Here is a 14,281-nt window from a genome sequence, read left to right as displayed (position 1 = left end):
TGTTTCCCAAGAAAATCCAAGGTTTTATTTGTTTTTTTTCCCCCCATGAATGCTCTGAGTTATCCCAAGAAAGTCCTTAGCCTCTCTGGGTGTCTTAGTTTCCACCTTCATAAAGTCGGATTAATGATAGTCTACCTCAAAATGCATTGAGCAACCTTAAAGTGCCATAGAAATGGGAACTGATGTCATTATTATTGGTGTGGGTCACGCATTCAGTTTTCTGAGACATTCCTCAGTTTGGTTAGATCAACATGTGGAAGGAGTCCTGCTAACCCCATCTGGGAAGTTTTAGGCACAGTCTTTTGTGGCTTTGGGAGAATCTGATTTTTAATTAAAATTCAATGAGCTTGTTGGCTTTCTTCACTTCATAAGCAACTTTGGAAACCATTTTCTCCAGAATGGAGCTGAAAAAGATTTCCCAGGAAGGCTTGAGATGAAATCTTGATTTATTGACCTTTTCTATATCCATGTAGCTCATTGAATATGCAGGGAAAAACATTTTTTTCAGGATGGAGAAATACAGGTCTCTCTGAGTCCTCCTTTAGCCTAAGGGTCCTTAGCCTTTTTTTTTGTATCATGGAACCCTTTAGCAGGCTGTTGAAATCTACAGATCCCTTCTCAGAATAATGTTTTTGAAAGCATTTTAAAAATCACAGAATTATAAAGGAACCAAAAGATTAATGAAAATTATGATGTATTTTTTCCTAATCAAGTTCATAAGCCATCTGAACTCTATCCATGAACTCCAGGTTTAAGAACCCCCTCTCTAAGCCCTGTTATTCAGGCTCAGGTCTGATTTCCTGTCAATTCCTGAAATCTCCTTAGAATTTCAAATTCCATATAAGGATTAAATTGATACTTAAGCTTGCTATATACAAGAATGAATTCACCACAGGCTCTCAGAGTTGGAGAGAACCTTAGTAGAATGTGAATCCCAGTAGTAAAGGTACAATTCAGAAGACCTGGGTTCAAATCTTAGTTCTACCATGCATTACCTATTAACAAGCCTTCCCCTCTGGACCTTTTTTTTTCTTTCTTTCTAATCTATAAAGTCCAATTCATTTCAACAAACACATATTTGATGCCCATCATGTGTTAGCACCTTGGAAGGCTTTTCCCAAGGCCTTCTTTTACTGCCTCTATGGCTATTCTTGGCCCAGGCCATCCTTCCTGCATTCCCTGGCAGTGACTTCTCCAGTGGATTCCAGGTTCTTCCCTGCCACCAATCTTGCCCTGGGCACCAGATGTTCTAAGAGTATCTCTGGCTGCTATAATTAAAATTTGAAGCTCTGGGTTGGATCTGACCACAGCTTCCTCCTCTAGTCTTGTGGGTGGGCTTTGAAGTAGCTTGAGCATGACCTCAAATGACCAGTCACCCCTCTCACCACGTTATTGTTGTTGTTGAATTATTTCCAGTCATGTTCAACTCTTCTGGGATTGTTTTGTCAAAGATACTGCAGTGGTTTGCCATTTCCTTCTTCAGCTCATTTTAATGATGAAGAAACTGAGGCAAGCAGGGTTAAGTGTCTTGCCCAGGGTCACACAGAGAGTAAAGCTGAAGCCATATTTGAACTCAGATGGATGGTCTTGATTCCTGTTCCACCATGTTGTAAAGGATTAGCTTTGCAAAAGGCAAGAAGTAAAGAGATCCCTTGAACCCTTCTTTTAACCCACCCTGTAACAACCACTTAGCTGTCCTCTCTGCCTCCCATCATAGGGACATCTTAAAGGAAAGGGAGACAGCCCTGAACCTAGCACACACTCCAGGTCACTGCTTTTGCTGAGCCCCCACTCCATTCACTGTCACCATTTACTCTATTAAATCCATATAAGGATTTAAATATATCAGTCCCTTCCCTCTTTCCCCTAAATACCTTCATTGTAATTAGTTGTAACTATTCAGCTCTTTCCTGCAGCTTTGGCACCAAGAAATGGTCCAGCACAATTTCCTACACATAGCACAGGATGTCTTTTGTGCTTCTCCTTATTCTTCCTTTAGTAATTAGACTGTTAGGGAGGATAATGGCAACATCCAGACCTAGATGGAGTACCACAGAGGGAACCAAATGAAAGTATCAGGTCTTTAGAGGATGAAACATCATGGTGGGAGGGGAAGAGAGGTACCAAGATGAGGAAATGAGAGATCTCAAAGACCAACTTTACCTCCTCTGCCATTTTATTTAATAACACAAACAGCTAATGTTTTTAAAGGATTATAGATCTATATCCAGAAGGAATCTCAGGGATCACTAGGTCCCATGATATGAAATTCTAATGTAATCAAGGGCCACTGAACCACACATAAGGATCTCAGTCACATATTGACTTTGTTTTCAAATATTATATCTATGTTTTATTGTGTTTTTACTTATTTTCTTAAATATTTCCCAATTACATTTAATTTTGTGCTCTACTTGGGATTGTTGGGGGCCACCTATGGCTATTTGACACCTCTGCTCTAGTTCAACTTCTCATTTGCAGGTAAGAAGGAATATGAGACCTGTTAAGTTAAAGTGACTTTCCCAAGGCCACATATCAGAGGTTGGATTTGAACCCAGATCCATTTATTCCAGAGCCAACTCTTATTCCATTGTGCCAGACAGCCTCCATGTTTTGAAATGAACAAAGTTCGGTGCCCATATTTACCTTATTTGAGCCTCACAATAACCTTGTGAGATGGGCACTAAGTGGATTTGATTTCCATTATACAGATGAGGAAATGGAAGCATAGGGGAGTTAAGTGATTTGGTTGAGCAAAGGTAGGATTAATCTTGACTCAATTCCTGACTCAGTCTAGCCTTTTTTGACTTTCTTTATGTACCCAGGACTTAGCACAGTGCCTGGCACATAGTAAACAATGTGTTGGGGTTTTCTTTTTAGCTTTTCTCAGTTTCTTTCTATATTCACAAAATGGTGATGCTGGTAACATTTGTCTTACTTATTGGATGGCTTGGGAGAATAAAGTGAAATCATTTATTCCATATACATTCATAATATAAATAATAGTCATGGGGCCTGGAATAGTGGGTTTTTTTAACCTCTTACCTTCTGTCTTGGAGTCAATACTGTATATTGGTTCCAAGGCAGAAGAGTGGTAAGGTCTAGGCAATGGGGGTTAAGTGATTTGCCCAGGGTCACACAGCGGGGAAGTGTCTGAGGCCAGATTTGAACCCAGGGATTCCTTGGACAATGTTTGTTGACTGATCTGCTGACCATATCATTCTGCCCCTAACACTATGGCTCTGTCCAGATATACCCAAGATAGGTCTTATTTCTCATTCCCATTTTCCCTTTAGATAGCTTTCTTCCTCATTGAGAATTAATAAACACACTCTCTAGGCCACCAAGAGTGTAGAACACTCAAGAATCATACACATGAGGAGAGTTAGGCAAAAGATGGCAGCCTTAACCTTTTGTAGGTGTCTGGAGAGAGGCTGGTGAAATCTGGTCGCTTCTCTTCTGTATGGAGTTATTTGACTCTTGTGTATGTGGAGGGACAGGCGGGGAGTGTTCCTACTGCAATATTCACATCTGGAATCCAGCTGTGAAAAAAACAAGCAAATGCATTGTCCTGTGGAAAAGTGTCATCATCTTGGTCTCATCTGCTGGGCTGATCACTGGGGGAGGCCAGCCTGAGGAGGGGAGGGGGCAGCCAGTAAGCCCCGGTGCTTCCCCTGGGGAACAGGGAATGATGGAGGATCAGCTGGGATTGTAGGCTGCGGTTGAGACTGGAATGCCTGGCAGGAGAGGCTGGATAAAACAGGGGAAATGGAGTCTTTGTTTGCAACAGCATTGTTAATGCCTCTGTTTACTTGTTTGCATCTGGTCTGGTCATTGACTGTTCCCTTTTGGAATTACCTGCATGCAATGGGATTCTCAGACTAGTCCATTAAAACCAGAGCTAGAGGAGCTGTTTCTGCTTTGCCAAGGCTTCTCTTCTGCTCTCCCCTTCATTCCTTACTTGGGCTTTGAACAGAGATGCTTTCCTCTTGCTTTTCTTCTGAGCTAGCAGTGGATGTTCCCTGATGTGGGCTGCAGAGACACTCCTGAGTTAGTAGAATACTTTTCTCCTGAAAATATTGTGATCTGAGTAGTGAGAGCTGTTATGCTTCTTTTCTACAAATACATGGATAACAAACAGCTGGCGTGGGAAGCTCCTTTCTCTAGCACAGGTTGCAAACTTTCTTCTAGCATCACAGGATGATAAGAGATTCAGAGTTGGAAGGGACCTTAGAAGGTCTAAGGTTTGCAAAATGCTTTACAGATGTCTCATTTTACCTTCCCAACAACCCTAAAAACTAAGTGCTATTACGGTGTTCAGGTGCAACTGAATTTATGCTCAGGTCTCCTTGATTTCATATCCAGTATTCTACTGACTGGGCCACTTGCTCTCAGCTTGGTATCAAAGATCTTAAATTCTCTGAGGGAGGGGGAATAAAACATATATATATATATGTATATACATATATACACACATATTGTTATATAAAACAAATATAATGCAAGTGTATGATTCTTTGAGAGTAGAGAAGTGTTAGAATTTGAGGGATTGTGAAAGACCTCATCTGAGAGATGGCCCTGGAAGGGAAGCTGGGTTGCTCAGTGGATAGATAGCCAGAGCTAAAGACAGGAGGTCCTGACTTCAAATTTGGCCTCAGACACTTTCTAGAGGGGTGAGCCTGGGCAAGTCACTTAACCCCAACTTCCTAGTATTTACCATTCTTCTGCCTTGAAACTTAATATTGTTTCTAAGATAGAAGGTATGGGTTTAAAAAAATGAAAAAAAGAGATGGCCCTTGAGTTGAACTTTGAGGGAAGCAGAGATGGGGAGGGAGGACATTGTATATATCCTGTGCAAATTCATGGAAATGGGAGATCAAATGAGTTGGGTGAGGGACAATAAGAACACCAATTTGGCTGGACCAAAGAGTAAGGGAAGGGAAGTTGGGTTTAATAAGACTGTAAAGACTTGGAGCCAGATTGCCATGGTCTTTAAACTCTAAATAGAGGAGTCTATACTGCATATTGGAAGTAAGCAGGGGAATTACAGGATCATATCTATGCTTGAAGAATAATACTTTGGCAGCTCAGTGGAAGAAAGATTGGAGAAGAGGAAAGAAATTGCGAGGCTATGCAATAGTTCAGGTGAGGGGTGATGTGGTGTCTGATATATGGGGGATCTGAAATTGATGAATGGAAAAAGGGGGCAGATGTGAGAGATAAAGAGTCAATAACACTAGGCAACTAATTGGCAAAGGATGATGAGGCACAATAAGGAGGCCACTATGACTCTAAACCATGAAGCTGGGTGATGGGAGGGATGGTGGTACCCTTAATAGAAAGAGAGAAATTTAGAAGAGGGATGGATTACTGGGAAATCCCAGATAACTAGGTGAGGTAGATGAGTAATGTAATTTAGTAGTGCCATCTAAACCAACACCCAGTTCTTTGGAGCAGTGGGAGACACCATATTTTTGATTATTTTGTTAGAGGATCAATCCATTGAAAGAAAGAGATCCAAATTAACTCCTTGTCTGTCCTTTCTTATCATTATCATTATTCTTATCATTATAATTATTATTATCTGTCTTAGAATCAGTACTAAATATCAATTTTCCCCTTACCTTCTGACTCAGAATTAATACCAATATCAATCAATTTTTACACTTTTACCTTTTGTCTTAGAATAAATACTAAGTATCAGTTTTAAGTATCAACAATCAAATTGTTGTAGCTTCTATATGGAATAGTAGATGTCCAAAGAAATGGTAAAGCCTGGGAAAATTGGGGTTAAGTGGCTTGCCAGGGTCATACAACTAGGAAGTATCTGAGGCCAATTTTGAACCCAGGTCCTTCCTATTCCAGGTCTGGCACTCTATCCATTATGCTACCTGATTGGTCCCTAGTGGTAACTTTCTGACTTAAAATGTTTCTGGTGGAGATCAGCTCAGGGATGGTAGCAGGGTACTAGTGAGATATGATGAAAGATCATCTAGGACAGGATCCAAAACAAGCACTTCTTCCCTCTGCACACTTGAGTAGTGGGGTGGTAGAGGAAGGGGGCAACACACAGACAGCTTGAAGTTGCCCTCTGGGCATGCAAACTCAAAAACCTTTGCCAGTGCTGACCTAGGAGCTATGCCAAATAGATAGATAGATAACATAGCCTAAAGTTGAAGTATAGGTAATTACTATAGAAGGACAACTAACAAATTATCTGAAGAGTAGTTTATATATTCATTTTCAAGACTAATGGGTTCTTTCTAATAAGATGTGCCCCCTTTCCCAGCACCATGAATGTTCATGAGCATATGTAGATAGAAATGGGTTTGAATTTCTATAGTAGGTATGTTTGACTTCCACAGTTTTGCATTTCTGAGATCTGGAATCAATTGAAAAGATAATTTTCCATAGTGTGATGCTATTTCTCCAGGTTGTTTACTTTAATTACAAATACAGATGAAACTTCAATGGTCAGTCTGTCAATAAGCATTTGTTAAAGGACCAGCTAGGTGGCTCAGCAGACAGAAGTCAAGCCTGGAGATGAGAGGTCTTGGGTTCAAATCTGGCCTCAGAAACTTTCTAGTTGGGTAACCCTGGGCTAGTCACTGAATCCCCATTACCTAGTCCTTACTATTCTTCTACCTTGGAACCAATACTTAGTAACAATTCAATGTGGAAGTTAATGGAAAGGAAGGACTTAAAAAAAAAAAAAAAGACAGCTCCTTGCCCTCAAAGAGCTTACATTTTAATGGGGAAAACAACAATTAGAAGGAAGCTGAGAGAGGGAGCAGGAAGACAAAGGTCCCTGTTAGGGGGCATGATAGAGAAAGTCCTGGAAAAGAATGAGACATGACTGGTCTAGGCACTCCCTTTAAATGGAGGTTCTTGGAGAAGCCATCCAATTAATACCAGGGAGAGACTGAGTGTTGGAGGGTACTTCCAAGGTGTGAATTCCAAAGGCTAGAAGGATCTTCCAGGATGAAGGATTGTGGCATGAAAGAGGAAATCCAGAGTAGAGCCAGGAGAATGAGAACAAAAGAGAAAGATTCATGCATATGGCTGGGAAGAGGCAAAGGAGAGGCTAATTAAAATCACAGACTCTTCCTTTTCCATATTTACCTGCTCAGAAACCATTCTACATCCCTCACTCCTTTTCTTCTAAACTGCAAACAAAGAACAGGTGAGAGTAGACTGGGAGCCGAGTTTAGACCTGAGTTTGAATCCTGACTTGATCCCTTATTACCTGTGAGATTTTAGGCAAATTACTTAACTCCTGAGGGTGTCTGTTTCCTAATCTGTAAAATAATGGACTAACAGATCCCTAGGGGCCTTTCCAAGCTTTCAGATTCATGATCCTAAGTGAATCCCCAAGAGAATTTCACCCTCCCACTATTATATGTCACACAAGCCCCCACAAGAATCAAACCAGCTGAATACCCATGAAAGGATGAAAAAAGGCTGGTCCCCAAATGGAGCAGAACTAGGCTTTTCCAGATGCTCAGCTCTGATGAGCTCATTTGCTACATCCGTACACAAATTAATGTTCTAGAAGCTTTCCCAGTACATTAAAGAGAGGGACCAGTGTGAAATCTCCATCAGAGCTTACAGTCCTTGTGTTCTTATAGCATCTTTTAGGGTGGGGTCAGAGGAGTGGAACAATGCCTAATTGCTTCAAGCTACTGAAGGAAGGTGAGGTGGAGAGGAGGGAGAATGTTAAATAGCTTTTTCAAACTCATGTAGCTTCTAGAATGAGACTGTAAACGTCCAAACCCCAGCCTTTATACTCTTACAGGCTCAGTCCTACTTAAACTAACAAATGCTGAGTAAACAAATTAATGATTCATAAAATACCCAATATTTGTCTCTACTGTAGAGATTAACCAGCCCTGACCTTTTGCTGAAATTTGGGCATTGTGAGTGCTACAATTTCAGGTTCTCTACAGATATAAGGGGCAGCTAAGTGGCATAGTGGATAGAGTGCCATAGCTGGAGTTGGGAATCTTGGGTTCAAATCTGGCCTGAGGCAATTATTAGCTGTGCAAGCAACTGGGCAAGTCACTTAATCCTTTTTGTCTCAGTTTCCTCATTTGCCAAATGAGCTGGAGAAGGAAATGGCAAACCACTCACAAACAAGGCCACAAAGAGTCAGACCCAACTGAAAAACAAGTTAATAACAACACATTGAAATAAGAGAAAAGTTCAAATTTTGCTTCTCTTTAAAAGGTACCTTTCCTAAAGCCCACCTATGTTTTCAGTCTTGCTAAATCCCTCTCTAGACTGAGAATGTCAACCTTATTTATCAATCATAGTTATTTGTTCTTAGTCTGCTCTTCCTGAAAAAGTTAGTACCAGGAGTCGTTCCTTCCCCAGCAAAGATAACGATTGGTTACAGGAGAGAAATTGCTGGCAAATGAGAGAAATTCCTTGAAAGAGAAAATTAGGCAGCAGTTGCCCAAGCTTCCTACAATTTAACATTTCTTGTTTTTTTCCTAAACACAACCATACTTTTGTGCTTAAAACTGAACCAATGACAGGAATTATGTTGGGCCAAGTCATATTTTGTATTTTTCTTTCTACTTCTGCCTCCCTGCAGCTGGGACAGAGGAAAGCAAGGGAGCTCAGTCTGGTGGGCTGCCATTAATCCGAAGACCACTTACTTGAAAGCTAATCACTGTTCCAGAGACTAGGTTTGCTCTGGGCTTACTTCTCTGCCTGACTCATCTGAGTAATGAAACTGGGTCCTCTGAGGGAAGAAATGAATTGTCAGTGGTAGGCTGGAAGGCACATTATACAATTCCCCAGATGTGGCTCTGGTTTTAAACTTACTTAGAATATGAAGCCTGAAGTCATGATGTATCTGGTAACTCAGCCCTTAGATCCAGTCGGCAAATCTTGCCCTCTTATGTCTTGATTCTTTGCTGAAGGAATAGCAGTAAATAAGCTGAAGAGAGTTTCATTGAATTTTTGGACATTGTCCACCATCATTATCTTCATCATCATTAGAGCCTTGTACTTGTGATCTCAATTATCTAGAAATTAAGAGGGGGACTGGAAAGACCTCTAAGAAGCCCAAAGAGAAGTCCTGAAGTTCATGCCTTTTACACATGGGAGAGTCCCTTGAGCCTTCACTCACAGACTATTTTCTCCATATCAGGCAAAATTCTAGCAAGTTTGAGCTTTTTGCCTCCAAATCTGTAACATGAGGGGGGGGTGGGGGGGGAAGCAGAGGTGTATATTTAAAAGTAATGGGTAGAACAGGATTTTCAGAAATAGAAACAAGACCTGGAAAAGCATGGCAATCCAATGTCACATAGCGAAAGAGTTCTGTATGCCTCAGTAACCCCTGATCTTATAGGTCAGCAAATCAGCAAGAATTTATTAAGCAATTACTAGATGCTGAGCAGGGGCAGCGAGGTGGCACTGTGCATAGAGGACCAGGCTTGGAGTCAGAAAGACTCATCTACCTCAATTCAATTCCAGTCTCAATCACTTACTAGCTGTGTGACTCTAGGCAAGTCACTTAACTTTGTTTGCCTCAGTTTCCTCATCTGTCAAATAATCCAGAGATGGAAATTTCAAACTTTTCCAGTATCTTTGCCAAGGAATGGCCAATGGGGTCATGAAGAATCTGATCAAACAATCACAAATATTCTGGGCAGTAGAGATACAAATAAAGATAACTTGGTTAGGTAGATAAACAAATGCCATATTATATGCTAAGTGTATTAGAGAGTTGAAAAAAACTGTCATATGAGATTTGAGAGCATGAGGTAGTATCAACTGAGGGATCAGGAAGACTTCCTGGAGGAGGTAGTAGCATTTGAGTAGGGCTTTAAAGGATGGGTAAGAAGTGAATAAGCCCAGAGGAAAAGGGTTTCATATGCAGACTACTGCAAGAGCCTTCTGGTTGGTCTACTCATTTCAAGTCTCTCTCTCTCTCTCTCTCTCTCTCTCTCTCTCTCTCTCTCTCTCTCTCTCTCTCTCTCTCTCTCTCTCTCTCTCTCTCTCTCTCTCTCTCTCTCTCTCCCCCCCCCCTCCATCTACCATTCAGCCATCAAAGTGCTTTTCTCAAAGTGAAGGTCTGGATGTGTCATTAAACTCCAGTTGCCTCCTAATTATGTCCAGAATCAAAGATGGCAGTTCTTTGGCATTCAAAGCCCTGTGTAGATTTACTTTACTCCTTGCTACATTCTCGGGGGAGGGGGGCAGTGAGATGGCACAGTAGAAAGAATTTTGAGCCAGGAGTCAGGAAGATATGAGTTCAAATCCAGCCTCAGACATTTACTAGCTGCGTGACCCTAGGCAAGTCACTTAGCACTATTTGCCTCAGTTTCCTCATCTGTGAGATGATCTGGAGAAGGAAATGCTAAACCATTCTAGGATCTTTGCTAAGAAAATCACAATAGGGTCTTGCCCCAGATACTAGCTGGATGACCCTGGGCAAGTTCTTAACTCTGTTTGCCTCAATGTCCTAATCTATAAAATGAGCTGGAGAAGGAAATAGCAAATTGCTCCAGTGTCTTTGCCAAGAAAATCCCAAATGGGATCACGAAAAGAGATGGACATGACTCAAACAACTAAACAACAGCACTACTCCAAAATCTAGCTACAGTGCTCTTGCTGTCTAAATATTTCATTAGGTGATGGATTAAAGGAGAAAGATTTGAAGGAGGGAGAGCCTGGAGTCAGAGAAACCTGTTAGGAATCCATGACAATCCAGACAGGCTGGGGGGTGGGGGGGGCTGACAGTGAGAACAGAGAAGATAGGAGGAAAACCAAAGATCTCAGACATTAATCAAAGATGCTTTTGGTCTTAGCCAGGGCCATAGAGTCCATAACCCATTGAGGTGCCTTTGGGTATTTCACCTGCCTCTATTTTGGGGGACAGCAGTCAAACAGCTTGGATGGAATTCATGACATTCCTCCTTCTCTTCTTTTGCTTTGTAGTTATCTGCCCTGAAGGCAGCTACTTTCAGAATGAAGAATGTGTCCCCTGTTCTCCTGGATTCTACCAAGAGCAGCCAGGCAGCTTGGCCTGTGTCCGGTGTCCTGCAGGCAGAACAACCATTTCAATTGGAGCTTTCAGTCAAAGTCACTGTAAGTGAATGCCTCAGGGCCTGCTTCAAAAGAGAAATCTCTATAATACCATTATTTCATGCAGGGACCATTGAAATGGCCTTCTGGTTCATCTCCCAGCTTCCAATCTCTCCCTTCTCTAATCCACCCTCCATAGAACTCCCTCTGTGATTTTCCTAATGGACATATCAGATGCCATCATTCCTTTCTTCTCCATGTACTCCCTGGCTCCCTGAAGCTTCCAGGATCCTATACAAATTCCTCCATTTGGCATTCAAACCTCCTTAGGATCTGACCTCAGCCCACCATTCTCGCCCTATTATATCTTGACTCTTCCGGGAGCTAAACTCAACTGGCTACTATTTCTCATCCGTGATACTCCATTGTACAATTCTGTGCTTTTTAATTTTTGTGCAAGAGTGATTTTCCATGCTTAAATGCTCTCCGGCCTCACCTTTCTTCCTTAGAATCCTGACCTGCCCTCAAGACGGGGCCAGGCCCTAGCTGACCACACGAGGCTTTTCCTGGTGTCCTTGCCTCTCAGAGTCTCTTGCATATATTTTGCACATACCTCTCTCTATTACAGTATCTTGTATGTATATATATATATATATATATATACTGGCCATTGCAAGAGACCCCATTTCATTGCCCCTTTCCCACGAGGGAATACTGCTTGAGGATGGTTTTATTTAGGTCTTTGTCTCCCCAGCACTTAGCATGGTGGCATTTAAGAGCATATTCATTACTGACTGATTAATTAATAGGTAGCGAGGTGGCACAGGGGATAGACCACTGGACTGGAATCGGGAAGATTTGTGTTCAAATCCAGTCTCAGAAACTTATAATGTGTGTGATATGACCCTGGACAAGTCATTTAACCCTACTTGCCTTAGTTTCCTTATCTATAAAATGGTAAATCACTGTAGAATCTTGTCCAAGAAAATCCCAGAGGGGGCCATGGAGAGTCTGACATGCCTGAACTGACTGAAGAATGAGAATTGAGTAATCAATAGTCACTCAAGGAGTGAAATGGGGACAAAATATGTAGAGATAGCTATGAAACAAGGGGATGACCCATGTGTGATGAAATAAATACAAAGCAGGCAAAGCATTATAGATAATATGAGGGAGAGATCACTTTCATGTGTGTTTTTGGGAGAGGGGAAAATTCAAGAAGATTTCATGAAGGAAAGGACCTCTGAAGCAAAGGAAGAGATCTCAATAAATGGAGATGGTGGCCTGGAAGTGGAGTAATTTCCATACCTTTGGCAAGAGAACCTCCTCACTCCATCTTGCTGTTGTTTTTTGACACCTGTCATTTAAAAATTTATTTATATATCTTTAAACCCTTATCTTCCATCTTAGAATCAATACTGTATATTAGTTCTAAGGCAAAAAAGTGGTAAAGGATAGGCAATGGGGATTAAGTGACTTGTCCAGGAAGTGTCTGAGGCTAGATTTGAACCCGGGACCTCCCATCTCTAGGCCTGGCTCTCAATTCATTGAGCCACTAAGCTGAACCTGACTCTTGTCATTTTGAGGCGCTTTTAAAAGATTCATTTGGAAGGACTGTCAGAGCAGTTTCAGCATTCCCTGATTCTAAGTCGCCATCTTGGCTCTGCCCCACAATTCCAAGCATTTGGGAGAGTGTAAGAAAGGGTAAAGGCAACTATTGGTGCAAGGGATAGAACATTGGCTTTGGGATCAGGAAGAGTCATCTTTATGAGTTCAAATCTGGCCTCAGGCACTAACTGTGTGGTCCTGGGCAAGTCTTTTGGCTCCAGTTTCCCCATGAAGGAAATGGCAAACCATTCCAATATTTTTGCCAAGAAAACCCCAAATGGGTTCATGAAGAGTCAGACAAGACTGAAAAATAATAAGAAAAAACAGAGATGAAAAAACTTAGAATCAAAAGGGGGGGGGGTACAAAATGCTCCAGCTGGTCTGGGATGTAGACTCTCAGGTGAGGAATAGGAGATTTCCTGCCTGTTCTTTGTAATTGTATAGAACTCACCACTCTTTTCTTGTCCCTTGGAGCTTTGCAGTAACACATTTAAAGCTTCTGTCCACTGTAACAATGAACTACCTCTAGTAGAGAACATTTTCCTTCATTAGCAGGGCACCTTATTGTTGTTGTTTAGTCATTTCAGTTATGTCTGACTCTTTGTGACCCCATTTGCTTTTTTTTAGCAAAGATCTGGTAGCTAGCCTGGACAAGTCAATTATCTTCTCTATGCCTCAGTTTCCTTATATCAAAAACCAAAGGATTAGAATAAATCATCTTTAAAATACTAATTTATATAGAAAAATAAGTAACATATACTTCTATAATATATTCACACACAAACATGTGCATATACAAAGGTATATATACATACATTATTTATATTTGTATGATGCACATTAACATATTGCACATATCTGTATGTAAATATATAAACATGCATGTGTATCTAGATGGGTAAAGACAGATACATTTTGCTTACATTATATGAGATGCAACTTGTCACAGTACACAAAGGATGAAGCTTGGAGTCAGTAAGACCTGGGTTCAGTTTCTGCCTCTGACACCTTAGCCCTGTGACCCTGGGAAAGTCACTTAACCTCTTATTGGCCCCAGCAAATCTTTGAAGACTGAAAGTCACAGAAAAGTTTAATCTACATTGGCAAAGGGAGTTTGGAAGCAATGGCAATGAAATCACCAGTCTGGACCCTCACTACAAAATGTTATAGATGGGTAAATTGTGACTGCAAAGTTTGTTATTTTTTAATCTAGGTAATTTCCAATTTCTGTCTATGTTAGAGATATGTGGAAAATAAAATAGAATGCAAAATAGAAAATAAAATTATGGAGAATAGAAAATAAAAGATATGGGAAAGAGAAAACAAAATATATAGAATATAGAAAATAAAATATATAGAAAATAGAAAATAATATATTTAGAAAATAGAAAATAAAATTAAAACATTTTCTCTTAGCTGTGTGGGTCTCCTCTACAACAGAGCTCAGAGTTGAAGGTGTTCTGGTATAAGGGAAATAGTTTCTTGTTGGCCCACCTTAGCAAACTGCTCCCATCTGCAGTGTATGTACTAAATAATCTGTCAGAGAGGGAGCTGGTAGTTGAGAAATGAGCCAGAGCAATGGTGTGGAGCGAGGAAAGGACCCAGGCGGGGTGGGTGAGAGAGAATCACAGACACC

The 14,281-nt window shown here is 41.0% G+C and overlaps 1 protein-coding gene across 1 annotated transcript in view; it reads left to right on the top strand.

Annotated features, from left to right (window-relative positions):
• Window positions 1-14,281, top strand: part of TG (thyroglobulin) — a 384,892-nt gene that overhangs the window by 77,360 nt on the left and 293,251 nt on the right. The window contains exon 21 of the mRNA XM_056821020.1: window positions 10,951-11,100. Within this exon, the coding sequence (XP_056676998.1) occupies window positions 10,951-11,100 (150 nt within the window). The remainder of the gene's footprint in view (window positions 1-10,950; window positions 11,101-14,281) is intronic.

Source organism: Monodelphis domestica, chromosome 3, assembly GCF_027887165.1.
Source record: "Monodelphis domestica isolate mMonDom1 chromosome 3, mMonDom1.pri, whole genome shotgun sequence".
Lineage (NCBI taxonomy): Eukaryota > Metazoa > Chordata > Mammalia > Didelphimorphia > Didelphidae > Monodelphis > Monodelphis domestica.
This window is presented reverse-complemented; position numbering and strand designations above follow the sequence as displayed.